Genomic DNA, 19,685 nt, shown 5'->3' with positions numbered 1-19,685 from the left:
GGAGAACGGGTCTATTTTTATTTCCTTGTCCACCGCAGACCAGGTTCCCTGTAGTTGAAAGTGACAGAAAACAAAACGACTGGACACTTTTCTGTGGCTTTAGTTGTAAATTCTCTGCAGGACTAGAGAGCAATAAACCTGAGAGGGCTGTCCTGAGTTTCTTTATACGCGTCTCGAAAGAGCAAGTGTCACAGAGTAAACAAATATTAAACCTCTGCTTTAGAAAAGGTAGGGTTTTTAGAAGAGAAGAAACAATTATTTTATCTGCTGAAACAATTCAGCAGGGAAAAAAAATGCTTTTTTCAGCTTTCTAAAAAATTAAAATTGAAAATAAAGTGCTTGCAGACACCCAAATGACTGATGGTAAAACCCTGATAAGAGTTTTATATTTACTTTCAGAAGATTTCATCACGAATTGTGCAAAAACATGTTAAATGTTTCTGGTCAGTTGTGGCTGAAAGTTCAAACGACAAAATGGAAAGGAACAAAATAAAAATAATAATAAAAACAAATAAGTAAATAAGTAAATTTAACAAATTTATACAGCTTCCAAAGAGAAACCAAGTTTAAATTGTTGGTCTCTAAACAATAAAAACTGAGTTTAAACTTAAAATAAATACTCATAAATAGTAGATGGTTATGTAGGGGTAAACATGTAACAAATAAATGTATTAATTGATTCTGCATTTTTTTTTTTTTTTTTTTTTTTTTTTGGGGGGGGCACCACCCGTCCACTTTACTCAGTTAAGTATTTTGGATTTTTAACTCCAGATATTCACAAGTACATTTTTTTTTCTTACTGAAATAAATATTGTGGATCTCTAAAACTGAATATTTACTTTAAAAAAATGTATTTCATATATCTACACTGTCATTGCTACTATTTTTACTTTTCATTTTAGACATCTAAGTTTTAAATCACCCACTTTCAATCACCTCCACCGCTCGTTTATATTCATTTTAGTTAAGAAGAACTGAATTATGAATAACCACAACACATATCCAGTTTAGCAAATAAATGATAAAACAACCACAAAAAACTTTTTCAAGATTTTTTAATAGCTCAAACTTTTTTTTCAAATACACTTGTAGATATGGAAACCCTGAAAAGTACGTTTTCTTACCAGTAGTAGTATAATTTAGATATTTTTTATTTAATCCTGAACAGTCAGGATGTCAAATTGACAAGGAGGAACGCTCTTATTGAAGTGTTTTCTAATTATATGGTACAACGGCCTGCCATAACCAGTACAATTGCTGTAAACCAGGGTTGCCAGATATACTAGAATTATTGTATTTATGCGGTAGTTTTGGGGTCTATACAATAAACGACGAATAGTTTTAAAGCCCAAGAGTACATAGTTTTGGCATTTCCGTGCAACAAAAAAAACCTAGCTTTTATTCACGTGAACTCTCACATATCATCAGAAAGTCCGATCCATCCAATCTCACTCAGTACATAGGATAATTTGGGTAAAGTGCGACCGTTTTAAATCGGTGACGACTTTTCGTCATTTCCTATCTGGCAACCCCGCCGTAACCCAGGCACAGCAGGACGGAAACGCGGTATGTGTTGGCGCAGAGCCGCCCGACAATCAGCAGCAGGTGTCCCACCCTGATTCACGGATTCAGGGGACGATGGGGGCCTCTCCCAGCGTCCAGATACCAGGCGGAGGAACCGAAGGCTATCACGTTCTCAGGGTAAGAGCAGGAATGATGTCGCCCGAGAGTTTTGACCTCCTGTTTTAGCCGCTTAGCTAGCTAACCTTCGCGCTCCTCTTCATCTAGGAACCCCAAATTACACCCAGATAAATTTTTATATTTCCCCCGCAGTGGTTAATGTTTGATAACAACCTCATGCTGCGGATATATCCGTCGGAAAGCTCCCTTCGTGAGAGGGTTAAGTCATTATGTTTTGTTTTTGAATGAATTTGAACGAGAACTGCTAATTTGTCCTCATTCAATCAGCGCGGTGATGCGTTCAATGACGCTCCGGTCCGGCTGGTTTTTTTCTACGTTTTAGCTACATTTATTTATAAATCTGAACCGTATGAAAGCAAAACAAATATTAGAACAGTCAGATTGTACATGGTTACTGTCCTTGAATACACAGTGAACACCCTCAGCTGACAGACCTTTTACCTTTTTTTCTTTTCTTTTCTTTTCTTAAGATTTCAGCCGATATTAACACTACATGAATAACCGGTGTGGTTACTGTATGACTAATAGAGACGGGTGTGTACCTCCACCTGCATGATAGTATTTTCTTAGAATAATGGACATGCCTACCTTTTAACTTGATCAGGAAAAACGTGACGCACTGCAGCATCTCGTTTTGACTGATTACCAGACAGGCTGAGCTAAAAAAAACAAACCAAAACATTTAAAATCAGGGGGGAAATTGTTATTATTGTGAGATAAATCAGGCACAGGTTTAAATAAAACAGATGAAAGCTACAAACATAATGAAGCATATTTATAAAACATCAAATTTACAAAAAAAAAAAATATTTGGCTCAAGAAATGATCTTTAATTGGCTGAAGGGAGGATGGTTTTATTGTTGGTGATGCGTTTAGGGGCCTATGCAGTTATTTTACAACCTAGTTTTGGAGAAATGGAGACAATTCTGATGGGCTAAAAGCTAGTCCGAGCAGAGCCCAGACCGAAGGGGATTGTTGCGTCACGTTGACGCTGTTTTAAAAACATTAGCGAAGTCTGTGATTATTCGCAAGCGGCTGTCGTGCTTCTGGTGCCGCCTGCAGCACTTCCTGCAGGAATGTCCTGACATCTTTAGCTCGAATAACCCGGAGGTTCAAACCTGACGGCGGGGGCAGAGGGTTATAAATTTAAACTCAAGCGTTAACCGCTGTGAACTTTTTCTATTACTCGACTGAATTTAAAAACTGGACAGACCAGAATCAAGCTTTCGGCTTAGTGTTGAACTATTTTTTTCTTTAGATTTGTGTACAAGTCAAAGTAGCTCAAGTGGAAAATATAAATGCCAAAAGGGAGGAAAATCAAAAGAAACAATCGTGTAAAACTACGGACAGTTGTAAGGTTTTACATCTGAAGACATGATAATACTAACGTGGTTCTTACAAACAGTCAACAGCATGGGACATATTTCCCTTAGTCATTGTTTATTTAACAACAGGTAAGCTAAAATGCTGAAACAGTTTGTTTGTTCACTTCATGTGACGTAAAAAGTTGTGTAATTTATGAATTTATTACCGTTTGGTCCGAATGTTTTACTCCAGCATCCAGTTCTTGAAACCTCACGAGTCATTTCCTCCTTCCTCACCTATCTGCTCTTGTGTATTCTGACCCAATAACCCCCCCCACACACACACACCTCTGACATCCTCACAACGCCTCATCTCTGCAGGTGCAGGACAATTCCCCCGGTAACCGTGCGGGCCTGGAGCCATACTTCGACTTCATTGTCTCGGTTTGCGACACCAGGCTGGTACGTTTCTGCCCGCTTTATTTATTTTTTTTATTTTATTTTTTTTTAAATCCTTCAGGTTCATCCCGAACTGATTGAAATGTGTCGATTTTTTTTTTTTTTCGAGCAGAAGCGGGACAACGACACCCTGAAGGAGCTGCTGAAGAAGCACGTGGAGCAGCCCGTCCGGATGCTGCTGTACAACAGCAAGACGCAGAGCGTGCGCGAGACGAGCGTCACGCCCAGCGACGCCTGGGGCGGCCAGGGCCTTCTGGGCGTCAGCATTCGCTTCTGCAGCTTCGAAGGGGCCAATCAGAACGTTTGGCACGTCTTGGTGAGTGTGCGGAGGGATGCCGTCTGAAGCCTGCAGCCCCTCTCAGGAAGAGCGGGCGCTGACAGTGCCCTGGCAGGTTAGAAGAGGGATTTCATGCGTCGCTAACGACAAAAAGTCACTGAAACACACATCATCACATCAGCCATAAGGTTACATGAACAGAAAGGTTTGAAGAATATAAAAATCAGAAAACTTTTTTACACTGAGTTTATTTTAGCTTTGACTCTGACTCCTGATCAGTTCATCAACCGAACCAAATATTAGATTTATTGAATATTATCTGATATGCAAATGCAGACAACCAAAATGAACGAATCAACGAGTTTATTTGCTGTGTTTTGAGTTCAGGAAGTCGAGCCAAACTCCCCTGCAGCTCTGGCTGGTCTGAGGCCTTACGTGGACTACATCATCGGAGCAGACATCGCCATGCACGAGGTACCCGCTTTGCTGAGCGTCATGGGCAGACATGTTTACATCCATTCAGCGGCAGGCTGAGCTGGTGTGTGTGTTTCTGCTCCTTGCCCAGAGTGAGGATCTGTTCTCCCTCGTTGAAGCCCACGAAGGGAAGGAGCTGAAGCTGTACGTCTACAGCACGGACACGGACAACTGCCGCGAGGTGGTCATCACGCCAAACTCTGACTGGGGTGGAGAGGGCAGGTAAAGGTTCCCGTTGCCCGTTTCCAGCTGAAAATTCACACTGTATTGATTTCAAACCACGTTGGACAGCTTGTTCGGCTGCTCATTTAACCGAGACACAAAACAAAACCACAAAACTCAACGTTTCTGGCGAAAGTCTGTTCAACCCAAAAACTGTGACTAAAACTGTGTTCTTAAAAAGTGGGCCTATTCATTTTGTCAGTTTTATAAAATCCCCTCCACTTAGAGTTTTTTAAATTAATCTTAGTTATCGTGTTTTATGTCCACTCTCATATTTAGCCGTAAATGGAAGTAAAGCCTTTTTTCAGAAGTCTTAAAGGACTTTGGTTCTATTATTTTTACTCACAGCCATCATTTCTCATTCCCTCCATCTTACAAATCTGTACCTCCAGGTCTGAGAAGGCCACATTAAAACCTTTACGTCTGTCTCTAGTTTAGACTTTTAATAGTCTCGTTCCCACAGAGTCCTGCAGCGGTCAGGTGGAGATATGAAGGCAGCAACACCTGCTGAGAAACGAGGGTTTGGGGACCGTCTATAAATTGGAATATACTCAAAAACATTAGCTTTTTCTAGTGTCACCAAAATCATATAAAACATTTTAGTATCAGACAGTTAAGTCATTCCAACAGTTAAATGAAAAACATGTACATTTGTATAATTTTGGAGCTTTGTGGGGGATTTAGATTTAGTTTTTAAGCATTTGTCTTACAGCTGGTGTCCAGTCCTGGTCCTGGAGGGCCTCTGTCCTGCATGTTTTAGATGTTTCTCTGCTCTTCTGCAGAAACCTGTTAGGTGATTCAAAGCAGAGAAACATCTAAAACATGCAGGATTGTGTTCCTCCAGGACCAGGATTGGACACCACTGACTCAGAGGAAGTTCTGCTCTCGAGCACGTTCTCAGCCAGTCGGAGCGTCGTCCACCGTTCTGCCTCTGCAGGAGGGTGAAAAAGTTGTGATTTTGACCCGTTTTGTTCAGACGGCGTCCATCCTGGGAGTGAGGAGTCTGTCCAGCTTCTCAGCCTCACTGAACCCAAACAATGATTCATTGCTTGCAGGTTCTGTGCATGTTTTCAGTTTCTTTCTGAGGTTCCTCCTTGTGGTTGGACAGCTTTATTCAGTGTTTCCATCGAGGCGGGTAGAGATCAGCGACGGTATTGGTTTAAAGGCGGCGTGCATTTTGATGCTTAATGTTTGTTTTTTTAATTTTTATTTGCATGTTCTTACAGCTGTTGTATTTGTTTTTCTCTGCAGTCTTGGATGTGGGATTGGTTACGGCTACCTGCACAGGATACCGACGCAGCGATTGGCGGGCGACACGAAGGCGGGGCTCCCTCCTCAGCCTCGCGGTGAGGCGACCTGTCCCGCCAAAGACGGCTTCACAGAGGTAACCGCTTCTCATTTACTGGATTTATCTTCGGTTTTAGATTTTGTTAACATTTAAAGGAACTCTGTTTGCCAGGTCCATCTCTCTGCCGTCGTTCCAACCGTCCCAGTTGTCGTGTCGTCGTCGTCTTCTTCTTCAGCTGGATTGGAGCAGCCTCTCGTCGGTTTATCGGTCAGCTCCGACCCAACAGCTGCCCTCAACAATCTACCAGCAGGTACATCTCCGGGAGGTGGAATATTCAGCGTTTTGAGGTGTTGGGTAATAGAGCAAAAGCCGAAACCAATTTGAGATTCTTCGTCCGTCTTTTCGGTGATTTCAGGAGCTCCCAACCGAACACCGGCCTCGCAGACCCTTCCGCTGCCTGTCAACGCTGCTCCAACACTACCGGGTTCGTTAAGCTGCTTGGAGCTTACAGCTTTTTTTTTTTAAAAAAAAAGTTCAATCTCAGACTGATATAATTCCTGTTGCTCAGGTTTCCAACCCCTTCCTGGAGGTCTTCCACCTCTTCCTAATTTACCCCACCTGAACGTCACTTTGCCAAATGTGAATCACGTGCTGTCACCTGGAGTTGGATTACAGCATGCAGGTAACCTTTTGGCTGGAAATAGTCCTTTTTTTTAAACCACATATTTTCCCACTGGCAGCCACCTCCGTGTAAAATCCGAATCAGTCCAGAAAAATTCCACTTTGTCGTTGTTTGAGTAATATTTACGAGAGGATCCAGCTGCTGAACAAGTCTGCTTGGACTTGTTGACAAGCATGAATGCAGGTTTTTACACCTCCTCGTTTAATTCTGGTCCCTGCAACCAGAAGTTGTTAGACGCTGATGTTCAAGACTGCGTGCGAGTGTGACGTGTTGAACAGGTTTGACTTGTTGTGACCTCGGCTATACTTCTTAGAAACTCTTCCAAAAAATGCCTAGATAAAGCACTTCCAGTAAAGATGCCTCCTCCTGTACAGGAGAGGATTTGGTAGGTCATTGTAGTGACAGAAGCCAGATATATATATATCTTATATTTGTAAAGAGTAGAGGCGCTTCAGCTACGACCATTTCTAGTAACTTATGGTAACTTTGGGTTCAGCTCTGATTTAGATTCACAAAATAGAGTTAAATCATAAAAAAACATGTTAAATATGCTTATTAGTAAAGTCACTTCATCCATTTTATTGATTCCATTTATATCTGAGGTGGTCCAACAATCGTTCAATAAAAAAGACCTTTAAACACTTTTTTATGATAAAGTTATACTTGAAGAAGAGCAAGAGACGTCTGCGGTTTTACTTAGATACTCATCTCCTTTACAACTAAGAGAAGAGTCTCAATGTAAAACAAAATGATCTGTTAAAGATGTTTATTTGTAGCCTTATTAAGGGACTGTTTTCGTATAAAACCTTCAAAATGTGTGTCATTAACACTGTTGTGTTTCTTGCTCCCTCCAGGTTTTTCGCCTCTTCCTCCTCTCAGCCTGCCAGCCGGAGTCCCACCAGTAACTCTCCCTCCATCAGACTACATTTACCCCCAAATCGCTGCTAAAGCAGAGGCGGGACGTGCGCACAACCCCCCGGCTTCCTCCTCGAGCATTCAGATGAACAATTCACTGACCAAAGCGCCCGAACTCTTGGCTGTGACCACCCCTGGGTCAATAAATATCACAATATCTGCGGATTCCTCTTAGCGCAGAGTGCCACTTAAGGATGACATGTTGCTCTAAAGTCCTTACCAGTCCATTTGCTGCACCACTCGGCTGACAAATTGAGTCTTTTTTTTTTTTTTTACAACAATCTGAAGTGTGTGTTATGAGCTCACAGAGGATAATGGTGCTACGCTGCTGGTCTGATCCAACACAGCAAGACCTGACTCCATTTTTAAACCTTCCAGTTAAGTTGAAATTCTTTTTTTTGTCTTGTGTCGTTGAACTTTTCCTGAGCAACAACCGCTTGGAAAACTGGTCACTTCGGACGTGGAAGTCTGCATCATTTCATTTTAATGGTTCAGCTACTGAGTTTCAGAGGAATGCACGGCTGGAGGTGCAGCTGCTGAGGATTTTACATTTAAAGCTGCAGGTTTGCATTTTGCACTGTTGTAAAAAAAGAAATTACTTTTGGATTTGTAAAAAGTAAAATTTAATATCTTGATTAGACTGGTTTGTCATTTGCCCCCCCCTATTGTTCAGCTTGTAAATTTGGAGAAATGCAGTTCCAACTAAACCCAGAAGGTGGCAGCACTTCTCTCTGACTTGGTGTAACTATTTGCAACCTAAAACTGAAGAAGCCTCCATTGTCAGGTCATCTATAATACCATTTACTTGCAGAGTGGGGAAAAAAGGTTTCCTGGAATTTATTATTCACTCTTAGCAGAACTGTACAATTTGTACCCAAAGAGGAACATACAGCCCTTGAAAAAATAAGAGCAACAAAGCAGCAAAATGAGACCACTCCAGGAAACTAATTTTATGGTGGGAAATTGTTTTTTTTTTTTTTACTCTTTGTACATCATATTACTGCTGCGGCTCACATTTTTAAAAGTCACCTATACAGCATATACAGTCTCCAATTTATCTGTTAATATTCCTGCATAGGGTCTTTTTTTACATTTTATTTTTTTTCTACATTTGGTTATTTTGTGCATTAAACATATGCGAGTACGCTGCTCCAGCCTACATGACACTAGATGCCACCTGTATGCTACACATTAACATTCCCATGGCTAAGTAATTCAAATTAAAGCCTAACATTTATGGGAAAAAAAAATCCAAATCAATGGTGAAATTTCTGTAGTTCTACTCAACAATGACTTGTCTTCTCCTCACAGTAAATTAACTTCTAGCAGCTGAATAATTTGCATCCTGACAGGACCGTGTTATTAGATCTAAATGGCAGAAGCCAATTCTCCCTTCAGCCCCTTTTAGGCTTTATCCGTCTGCAACATCTGAACAGGGTGTCCAGTCACATTTTCTTCAAAGTAAATAGTCAGTTTCAGTGCTTTTTTTTTTTCTTTTTTTCCCCCTCGGAGCATCAAAATGATCCACTCACTCCTGTCCTTTAAAACATCTCTTCCATGTCTATCCATTGATCGAGCCCTGGTAAATGAGTAAAAGCCTGGTGCAGGTCTGGAAGAAGATCCCCCGTCACCCCGTGTCCGGCTTTTTTCTCCTCTTCTCAGAGGTCTGAGCCTCCGATGAGCCTTACAGGTGCAACTTCAGTCGAACGGTTCGCCTTTCTCGTCACAGTTCAAAACTGTCAATATGAGACAATGCTGGATGAAGCTAGTCCAGAACCGGCGGCGCTCATCTGCAGGTTGCCAGAGGAGTTTGATCTTCGCATGTGAGGGAGCAGGTAGGGATCGCTTCCCAGCTGGAGAACATCGAACCGGTCCTCCTTCCTGTACGCCAGGCATCGCCTGATGAAGGCCTAAAAGGGAGCAAAAGAAAAACGGCTTGAAAATGCACTTATACCAAAAAACATGACATCTCAAAACAACCAGAATCGCATTCAAATTCTGTTACCTTTGCTTCATTTGTGACAACAGGTTTGACAGGGAACTGGACCTCAGTAGCTTTTAGTATGGTGTTCTCCTGCAGAATGTCCTGCTGCGACTGGTTGTGGCCAAAAGGCTGAGAAATCAGAGGTGCCGCTTTAGCTTTAAACCGCAGTAACAAAATAAAAACCTTAAAGAAGACCTTTTATCCTCTTTACCTTCCTTCCATACAGACACTGGAAAAAGATAACGCCCACTGACCAAACGTCCACCTTATTGGAGATCTTTGGTGGTTCTTTACCAACCACAAAACATTCAGGAGGCAAGTACCTAACATCAGGAACAGAAAAATAAGGTGTTCAATGACAGATTCACAACCACTAATGGATTGCTAAAAAACAAAACTAGTTTGAAGTGATAAAGTTGAGTTAAAGGCCACATCTTTGCTTAAACAAATAAGTTTTCTCTTGTCAGGAAGCACGTTTATAGCACCGTTTTGCTCCTTTTCTCTAAACAAACTAAATAGCTCCTCCTGGATGTTCAGACTTCAAGCAGTAATTTGTCTCACCAGTAGGTCCCTGCACCCTGAGACGTCAGATCCATCCCGTCTACGCCATAGTTGTCATCATCCATGATCTTAGAAAGCCCAAAATCAGTGATTTTTATTTCCCCGCAGGCCGTGCCATCAACCAACAAGATATTACCTGGAAGTCAAAGCACATAAAAGTCAGCGTGACGCTGTGATCATGTGTTCAGTCGTCAGACGGTCAGAAAGGTGGATTTACCTGGTTTAAGGTCATAATGGATAATGGGGGGCTTGATTTCATTTAGGTATTTTAGCGCGTTCACGATCTGCATGACGATTGACCGGGCCTCTTTTTCGGACATTAGCTTATGCTGCTTCAAGTAGAAATCCAAGTCGTTGCCCTCGCAGTACTCCATGACGGTGCAAAACCTAGCGATCGGATATAAATGGCTTTTAAGATTTACCGCCCACATCAGACGGAAGATAACCAGAAGAAGAAGAATGCATATAGCGACTAACGTGTCTGTGTCCAGTGAGAAGTAGTCGTAAAGTTTTACAATCCTTGGATGGTCCAGCTCCTTATGTATTCTGTACTCTCGACATGCATGCCTGTGAATATTAATGGTTTTATACTACTAGCACTCAAAAAAAAAAAAAAAAAAGGGAGGTGCAGAGGCTTGTGTTATAAGTAATCCATACGCATGTCATTAAATTAGCTGAAATTAAACCCACATACTTGTGATAATTCTCCTTTTTCTCTTCTCTCCAGTTCTTGTTAAGTTGGTGTATTTTCACTGCAGCATATCGTTGTTCAATCAAGTCAAACGCCTGCAGGACACATGCAGGGAGGGTTGGCTTAAACGGCAACAAACAACCTGTCGTGGTACGTTTTTTTGTGTATTCTTTCATTTGATATATCAGCTTACCTTGTAAACTTCACTAAAGCCCCCTCTCCCCAGGAGATGTAGGAGCAGATACCGTTCATTCAGAGTTGGATGATCTTTAAATCTTTAAACAAGGGGGAGAAAAATTAACAATTTTAGAGCTAGGTGCATTTCGAAATGACAAATTCACTTTGGGTTTTGAGCAGAGGAAAAGTGAACAGGGTACTTGTTATTAGTTTGTGGTATCGGGATACTGTCCTTGTTTGTACATCGTGTTTCAATGTCAGAGCAGTATCTGTCAAAGAAAGAGATTTGGACTCACTGGGAGCTGTCTTCATTATTTATTCTCTTCAGCTCCCTGATGTGAAGGTTGCGCACTCTCTCCAGGCGCTCCAGCTCAGCCTGGATCTCAGCTTCTTCCTATAAATGATTCAAGAGCGTAAACACGCCGAGTCCACAGAAGGAACCTTAGAGAACCGACTACAAGGAGAGGAGAGCAGCCAAAGTTTCCTTCTGAGGGAAATAATAACAGCTGACTGTGCACAGAGGGAAACAGAAAACAGGCTTCATTGTGTTTTTTAAATTTACAATGACAAGGATTTATAGTGTGAATTTTGGATAAAAGGATTACTAAGAAATTCATTCACATGCGAATCTAACGAGCTGAAATTAAAGGCAACCGGGGTTCTTTTTGATTAGAGAAAGCCTCTTGGATGAGAAGCAAAACTTCTTCCTAAAAGAAGTCCAGCTGCCTTTGATTCAACCCGTGAGGATTATCGTGTCCAGGATGACTGAGAATTGACATATTTCACACGTAAAGTTGTGTGTGTGTGTGTGTGTTGTTAAAACACAAATGAAATGGTAAACCAAACAAACCTTCTTCAGGTGTCCAAGTCGCAGCTTGAAGATCTCTTCCTGTTCGTGGTACTCTGCTAGTGTCAGTCTTAAAAAAGGAAAAAGATCTCTCTGTAGAGCGCTGCTTTCACTTTCAAAGACTGATAAAATTAGCTTGCAACTTTTGAAGGACACAAGAACTTTTGGAAGAAATAAAAAAGCCGAAAAGAAAGGGAATTTCACATGACGTCTAGGCTCGGGAAATCAACTTACAGTTGAGGTAGGCTGGGTTTTAGAAAGGGATCGTTTTCTGCTCCATTTACCGCCTTGGTTTTGCGTTGCTTTGGCTCCGAGTTTGTGGTTGGTGCTTGAGAGTTGCTGGAGGATGGAGGTTTCCTCTTGGCAAGAAGTTTTCTCTGCCTCTCGATGTCTTCCCTCTGCTGGTTTATCCACTCTTGCTGTCTGCTCAGAGGAGACGGATTCAGAACATTTGTTGGAAATGGGGTTTTTTTTCAATTCAACATTCCAGATCCTCATTTACAGCGTCAATAATTATTGACTCGAGAGAGCATCCAGGCTTAATTCTTCTAGGCGAAAAGCTCGGGTTGTGATGAGAACCTTCATCACATTAAGCTGTTATTTAAACAGTTTTATAGTCTGTCAGTCTGAATTTTCTGCTCGCTCTGTTTACAGAAAATTCCCGTGTTGAGTCTGACCGAAACTAACCAGCTCCTTGTTTTAATCATGCTCAGTTGCAGCAATGAAAAGTCTATTTCTTAATAAATGCAACACATTCATTTTTAAAAATCCTCACTTGACAAGGTTTTGGAAGGCGTAGCCGTCCGTCCACTGCTCTGTGAATGAGGCTCCGTGTCTCACTGTAGTGAAATGGCCTAAACGTAGTCTGTCCTGCATGCTCTTCTCTCGACAGGCCTGCTTCTCCTGGTTGCTCTGAGGAACAACGTCACATACATCAGATTTACAGACACCCGTAAAGATACCAAGGGACAGAAATGCACTTACCTTTTCTATTAGCAACTTCTTGCTCATGGAGATGCATTTATTCAAGCGTTCCTTGTACTTTTCAAGTAATTTTTGTTGCTCATCTATCTGCCTCCTGAGATCACAGTTTGCCTAGACAGCAGAGAAACAAAACATTACATAAGCTGGCTTAAAAATGTAACACAAGACAAGATTTATTCATGGTATCAGGCGCTAAAGCACAAACCAGCCGAGCTTTGGTGTAATGGAGTAAACAAGTTGTTTTCTTACCCTCAGCAGGTCGTCTATTCTGCCCTCCTTCTTCTCAAGGTCTAAATTCTTAGTGCTTTCAAGGGCAGCCAGTTTCAAAACTGTAAGGTCAGTCTAGAGTAAAAAAAAAGGCAAAGGGTTAAAAGCTTACAGGAAACATTTCAAAGTAATGTAAATACTTGCTTCCAGACTTCGGTCTTCTCCTCACCTGAACAAATTTGACCGCTAGTTGCTTTGGATTCGTCATGTGGTCCCCAAAAGACAAATTAGTAGGAGATGAGCTATTTTGTCTAACCTGAAATAGAAAAAAAACAACAACAATAGGGAGTGAGTAACATGTAAAGAAGCAACAGAATGAAGTGTTTGAGCCAACACGTACAGCAGTGCCCTGAGCAGAGTGGGAATGTGAGTTCTGGGGTGAGCGAAGTACTGGAGGGAGACCTCTCACGGGACTGGAGCCATTTCCTCCTTGGAACTGCAAGACAAGCGGCATCACTGTCAAACATCTGGAAACAGCAGACCTGGCACTGATTTGTTGTTTTTTTAATCTTAAAAGCAGAGGATTAAATATGTATTACACATTAGGACAGCACTTATCCAGGACACATTTACTTGTCACTTCTGTTTACTGTTTAAAAAAAAAAGGAAATATGACAAACCAAACTTACATCAAAATAATCACTTATTTTGGGTCCTCGTACAGCCGATTTTCCTTTCAAGAGAAAACAGGAAAGAGCGTTGAAGTTTATAACAAATATTTAAAGGGCTACTCCGTTTGACGGGAGTCGAATACATAACCAGATTAATAAAAGACATCCACCTTGGCTGCTCTCTGACTGGATCTCGGGTTTCCTTTTTCTGCCTCTGGTTGTTTCAGACGGTTTCTTCTCTGGAGTCTGAAAGGTCAGTTTTCTTAGTGAGTCGATATGATTACAACACAAACCATCTTTTATTCACACAGACCTGGACTGCAGCTGTATCTTCTGCATAGGACGAGCTATTGTGCTCCCATTTTATGTACAAACAGAAGTGATAAGCATTTTTACTTTGATTTTTTTTGTATTCGCTCTGATTCTTTAAAGTGGAACTAATTATCGCCTGCTCGTTTGTCTGCTGTGTTAGCAAAATATCTCACGAACCACTGAATGGATTTTAATGAAACTCTGAAACAGCTGTTATGGGATTACTTTACAATAGTAATATACTTACTGAATAAGCAGGAGAGCTGCCTCTTTTTACCTCTGACCCCTGTTAGATAAGAAAAAAAAAAAAACAGAGTCAGACCAAAAACAAGAAAACATTTCACTCCAAGCATCTGCTGCAGACATATATTATCAATAAAATATAAGTGCAGATATTTGTGAGTATGTGTTGATTCTCATTTTTAAGAAGCACAGTAAAATTATCTAAACATACTGGACTGAAACATTTCCATCAACAACTTGTCCAACAAGCACAGATTAAACTGAGATAATTTACTGGATAACATATATATGAGTTTAAGATTAACTAGAATATTGTTTTAAGGACTCTTGTGTTATAGTCAGAAAGCGACTGAAGCAGCTATTTTAGGCTTAAAGAATGAGTAAATGAGTAAAAAAGGTGCAGATCTGCATCAGTTTCTTTAATGTCGATGAAGACCGTGTTAGCGTTAGGTGAAGGTGTTCAGTTTTTCGTCAGAAGCTGAATCGATTCAGTCGAGACATTCTGGCTGACAAACACCTCTCATAATATGACAGGTTTATTGTCTAACAGGTGTCAAGATGCCTGTGTGAAAAGATGAGGACAGTGCCAAACCCAAACGAGTATTGTTGATGTTTACCTCCGACTCTTTGTCGCTCAAAGACCCCAGACTTCCAAAACTATGATTTGAACATTCATTATTGGTCAATCCCTGGAAATATAATAAAGATAAATTCACTTCATCTTGCTTAACATATCAAAACTCACAAATCAACTACAGGCAAACGCTGACTCACTTTGGTTCCCACACTTGTGCTGCAGGTGCTGCCCCCCATGCTGCCGCCGACCCCACCCATGAAACGTGCTTCGAGCAGCTCCTGTCTCCGGGGGTCCAGGCTGTGCAGCTCATCCATGGTGCCTGCGTGAACGAGAGGTTCACCGTTACTCAAAGATCCTCCACACTCAGACCTCCTCTCGGCCCGGAGCGGACGACACGGAGCTCGAAACGCAAATTCCTCCTCGCTTTTGAGTGGTATTTCAGGATCGACTTTTCTCGACGCCACGTTTGTTTGCATTTAAACCTGCGATCTTAGAGCTGATATTAAAATTAGTCGTCGGAGCCGAAGTAATATACGGCTCAAAACTTTGCACACATGATTACAGGCATTTCCATAACAGAAATATTTTCACCGCGAGCGTCCAAAACGAATGTTTTCAATTGCTAGGCAGTGCTGAACGTTCCTGTGGGGATGATACAGACACTCCCCGGGCCTCGGTGCTGCAGCAGTCACAGAGGTGCCCGCACACTAAATCTGTGCTTTAATGAGACAACCATTTTGAAAGTCTAAAGAGCCTCGGCTCTGTATTCAATCTTTTAGTAGGTAGGGATTATCAAAATCCATTTAGGAGGGGGAGAAACAGGACGTGTGGAGAATATGTTCGAAACAATGCCAGCTAGAAATAAAGCATCAAATCAAAAAAAAAGAAAAGGAGGAAAAGATAAGATGATATGGCAGAAGAGAACAGGAAGGCCACATTAAGCAACAACTGTAATTCACAATGGCATTTACTGTTCATCAAAACAATTTATACAAAATTAAGCAATATTACTAGATAATAGGAGAGCAAATGTGCCATTCACACTAAAAATGTTATATTCAAAAACTATCAGATTTCCTCAGATACACATTTCAGCTCTGCTGCAGAAAATCTACTCCAAAATGACGACGGTCGAAAAGAATCTCCTGTAAAATAAAAACTGTGATAAGAATGTCGCTGCTTCGTTTCTATTAACGTCCCTTCTCCGGGCAGGCGACGTGGTAAATATGAGCGCACATTAAGCTATACGTCGAACATCAGAACCTCGTTCGACCCGATCTGGTCCACGAGCAGACCTGTGGTAACGTTTAAAGGCCACCTCGGCAGCAAGTTTAGGACACTGGATAAAAAGTTACTGCCTGAGCAGCTCTTTAAAAAGCATCACCTGTTATTAGTTATGCCGCTCGAGCGTTAGCACACCACGCACACAGCTTAGGACACTGGTCGTAACAGATAGGACACCGTGGACTCGTTAAATATTGATCTGCAATCCTTTTCCTGAGAAGCACCTGAAAGGTAAAAATCCTGTCTGAAGGCTTTATTGTGCATCATGCCGTCAGATCCCCTCTGTTCAGTAAGGCACCCCGACAATCTGCTATAAAACCAGTTCTGTGTGGATGAAATTATTTTATTCACACACAAAACAAACAATAAATATAAGAGAACAACAAGCCCAAACACAACCTACTAAAACTTTAAGATGTTTCAATGCATCATATATATTATAAACAACAAAGACCACCACAATAACGACATTTTATGTCAAATTTTGTATCTTTGAATAAAGCCTAAAGAAGATGCAAAGTGCCAACATACTAAAATAAACATTCAACATCGTTATAATAATCAAAATCAAATGTACTTCGTAATGCAAGACGTAGAGCGCTAAATGCAACAAGGAGTGACTGAGGTCTGGCTTAAATTAGTCATCGACTGCATTAAATTGTCAACAAGTAATCTGCAAGGATAATAAGCGCCGTGCCCGACTATTTCAGTTTAAATTCGAGCTCCCCCCAGGAGATAAAACAGGAAGGTCTGTGGATTTAGACACATCTATCTGCTAACCTTTTGTCCCAGCTTATCACATCCTGTTTTTAATCATTATGTCCGTATAACTGCGGCCACCCAATTCGGAAAAAATCTGGTCAAATCTGTTCCGTCAAATGAAGACGATCTTTTGCCAATACCGTTTCCCGACAACTCCGCAAGAATTACATTAGCTAAATTACAACCCTTGTGTAAATAAATGGGACAAGTGTTGGAAACAATTGAGGAACCGTTCCTTGTCCTCCTCTTCCTCCTCCTGGAAACCAACAAACTAAGCTTGTTGCATTTCCCCACATCAGATGTGTGACTTCTAATCAAACCTGCAGGACGTTTTACTGTAGAAACCTGCATTATGGCCACAAGAACGACGCACATTGCATAAAAAAACACCTTGGAAGCAAACGAAAACGTTAACCATCAGGACAGTTGGCTTCATTTATCAGCTTGCTCAGACTAATAGCACCTGTTTCTCCCCCCACCTCCAAATCATAGGTTCAGCGTCGCTAATGATGCTCTCGAAAACAAAACTACAATATCCAGAATTAGCAGGGGACCCTTCAGGGAAAGTTTCTGAGAGGTCCGCTCCACTTTCTTTTTCCTGATCTGATTCGGCTGCGCTGCCACGATTCCCACATCGACCAGAAAGCTGAAATCCGATTCTGCATTTCCTCGAGAAATACCCCTCACGGTTTCTATCGCTGAGGCCTCTGTGCATAAATGTTATCTATTCTCCAAGCCCCTGCACGAGCAAGAGGTTGAACCCTTACAGCTAGAGCCAGGGATGTCATTTTAACCCCACGCTGCTCAGCACAGTGACCACCTGTTTACAGCGAACGCGGGGAGAGTTAAAACCCACCGTCCAGCACGACTGGGGTCCAAACACCAGGAAGCCTGAAATCACAAAACAGGCAGGGTGCAAAGTGACACACTGGTGCAGGCAGCCATCATTAGTGCAAATCAGTGTATGCTGGGGTGACAAGAAGAGGGAGAAGACAAACAGTTTTACCCAAACACCAGATCCACAGTGGCAGTATTTAGAGTCAGGAAATGATTTGTCATTAGCCAGTAGATTTGTTTGCATGCTATCCAGAACTAGCAGCTGCACAAGCATGTCTTGCAAACTTGGGAGAGAAAAGGTCAAACAGGGCTACCTAGCATGTGTAGCAAAAAAAAAAGGAACGGGAAAAGGGACATTTAGGCTTCGCATTACATGCATATTTTCATGTTACGAGCCGATCTGCCCAGATGAGGTGGCAAAAAAGACCACAGGGCTGCATGTAAACACAGCAACCAGGACACAAAGGTCCGCTAACGGAGCGGTGCACACCTTTACGTCGACACGAATCACTTCCAGAGGCTGCCCGTTTCATTTTAATCGCATTTCTTTTGTATTTCCAGCCTCCTTCTTTCTCTTTTATTCCTCTCCCCACCACCACCACCTCAAGTGTTATGATTTCACAGCGGGCGCCTCGATCAATATAGAAAAAGGATGCGACGTTTACGTCTCCGTCTCCGGGTTCCTTTCGCCATGATGTTATTATCCGAGTAAAGGGTTAGAGGACCGGCCTGAGTCGGTCCCGTCCACCGGCAGCTAACCGAGCGGGCTCGGGTGGACTTTGGAGCCGGCCGCGACGTTCGCCCAGCGAGCAGCCCCCATTTTTTGTTGTTTAATATAAAATATTTTCCGCTGCCGAGGTTTGCTCGGTCGCGTGCGGCCGTTTGGCTTCGCTTTGCGCCGCAAACGACCCCGGACCGAACACGAAGCAAAGACACGTAGGGGGTTTTTTTCTGTTTGTTTTTTTTTTTTTTTTCTTTTAAAGATGTTCCACGATACCTTCCTAGGCCTCTCGGCTCTGCCGTGGTACGCCGCTGAGAACACGGTCCGTGTTGGGGACGTGGAGAGCTGGGACCAAAGATGGCGTCCCCTCCAAACTTCCACTACTTTGGATTCTCATCGAGCTACTTTTTTTGATACGCTCGCCGCTGCGGCGCACGCGGTCACTCGGACCGGGAGACCAACCGACCGGCGTTCCTCGCTTTTCTCATTTACACAGAAGGGAGGGGGCCCGGCTGCCAGCGAGCGAAAATTGGAAATTATTAGTATTTTTTTGTCTTGTTTTGTTTTCGTTTTTTTTAAGGGCACAAACCTCCGCACACCTCAGCCAGCACAGCGTCCGGGGCCACCTCTCTCTCTCTCTCTCTCTCTCTCTCTCTCTCTCTCTCTCTCTCCCCGTCTTCGAAACGTCACGCGGCGTGTGCAAAATTCTTCTTATCGCGAGGATGATTCAGGCGTTTCTGAACGCGCGTGACGACGTGAAAAATCATGACTGATAACTCCGGTTCTAAACACGCAGTAAACACGAGAAAAGCATCATCACAAGACGTCAGAGTAGGGGGGAAAACGTCAGATACTCACCGCCATATTATCAGATATTATAATAAATAAATACACATTAATTTGACTTTGGAGTCATTTTTATAGGGATCATTAAAAATTATAGGTAAGGTTTCATAAAACAACAAATGTTAATTAGACAAAACATACAGCTATTAGAAATGTTGAGCTCTTTGTAACATATCTCAAAATGTGCATTTCATTTGCTGATAGTGAGTAAAAACTCTTGAAATCAAACATTTATTTAAAAAAAGGAAGGTAATCCGGAGATACATCCAGTGGCGCAGAAAGCGTTTACTCCAGTAGTTTTCCGCAATTCTGAAATGTGGGCATGCGCTCGATGTAAACAAAACGATCAGCTCACATGGTCTGTGGAGGTGAACAAACATGGCCGATAAGATTTAACGTTTGACCTTGTTTTCAATCACTGCAGCAGGTGGTAAAACAAACTTTCCTTACAAATGTTGGATTTAAGGACACATTAACCGTCGATATGAGAGAGACTTTATTTATTTTATTTGGTCCAGTCTTCATGGTTTTACCATACGTACCTTTAAATTGGATTTAGCTTTGTATAATTTAATTAGTAAATACAGTTGGAGCTTCTATTTACTTTCATTTACCTATCTTTAACAAATTGAATGTGTTTATTTGATGTCATGATACCG

The 19,685-nt window shown here is 41.9% G+C and overlaps 2 protein-coding genes across 4 annotated transcripts; one reads left to right on the top strand and one right to left on the bottom strand.

The window, feature by feature from the left end:
- Nucleotides 1-1,540: 1,540 nt before the first annotated feature.
- Nucleotides 1,541-7,957, top strand: LOC108240751 (Golgi reassembly-stacking protein 2). Its single transcript, XM_017424454.3, has 10 exons — nt 1,541-1,701; nt 3,387-3,467; nt 3,577-3,780; nt 4,129-4,215; nt 4,307-4,437; nt 5,689-5,821; nt 5,897-6,035; nt 6,141-6,209; nt 6,294-6,407; nt 7,262-7,957. The coding sequence occupies exons 1-10, from the start codon at nt 1,639-1,641 to the stop codon at nt 7,495-7,497; spliced, it is 1,257 nt and encodes a 418-aa protein (XP_017279943.1). The 5' UTR covers nt 1,541-1,638; the 3' UTR covers nt 7,498-7,957.
- Nucleotides 7,958-8,143: 186 nt separating this feature from the next.
- Nucleotides 8,144-18,893, bottom strand: tlk1a (tousled-like kinase 1a). Of its 3 annotated transcripts, none has more exons than XM_017424449.3 (22): nt 18,770-18,893; nt 14,774-14,895; nt 14,617-14,688; nt 14,004-14,042; nt 13,615-13,690; nt 13,463-13,506; nt 13,174-13,269; nt 13,003-13,089; nt 12,816-12,908; nt 12,567-12,677; nt 12,358-12,494; nt 11,817-12,005; nt 11,586-11,652; nt 11,032-11,129; nt 10,752-10,833; nt 10,562-10,653; nt 10,345-10,434; nt 10,085-10,254; nt 9,868-10,003; nt 9,518-9,629; nt 9,328-9,435; nt 8,145-9,232 (listed from the first exon to the last, which is right to left on the bottom strand). In XM_017424449.3, exons 2-22 carry the CDS (start codon nt 14,888-14,890, stop codon nt 9,062-9,064), a joined length of 2,187 nt encoding a protein of 728 aa, XP_017279938.1. In that variant the 5' UTR covers nt 14,891-14,895; nt 18,770-18,893; the 3' UTR covers nt 8,145-9,061. The 3 variants fall into 3 exon arrangements, with proteins under 3 accessions (XP_017279939.1, XP_017279938.1, XP_017279937.1); XM_017424448.3 differs by having other exon boundaries at nt 8,222-9,232; nt 18,457-18,817; XM_017424450.3 differs by lacking the exon at nt 10,345-10,434 and having other exon boundaries at nt 8,144-9,232; nt 18,457-18,818.
- Nucleotides 18,894-19,685: the final 792 nt, after the last annotated feature.

Source organism: Kryptolebias marmoratus, linkage group LG6 (genome assembly GCF_001649575.2).
Source record: "Kryptolebias marmoratus isolate JLee-2015 linkage group LG6, ASM164957v2, whole genome shotgun sequence".
Taxonomy (NCBI): domain Eukaryota; kingdom Metazoa; phylum Chordata; class Actinopteri; order Cyprinodontiformes; family Rivulidae; genus Kryptolebias; species Kryptolebias marmoratus.
This window is presented reverse-complemented; position numbering and strand designations above follow the sequence as displayed.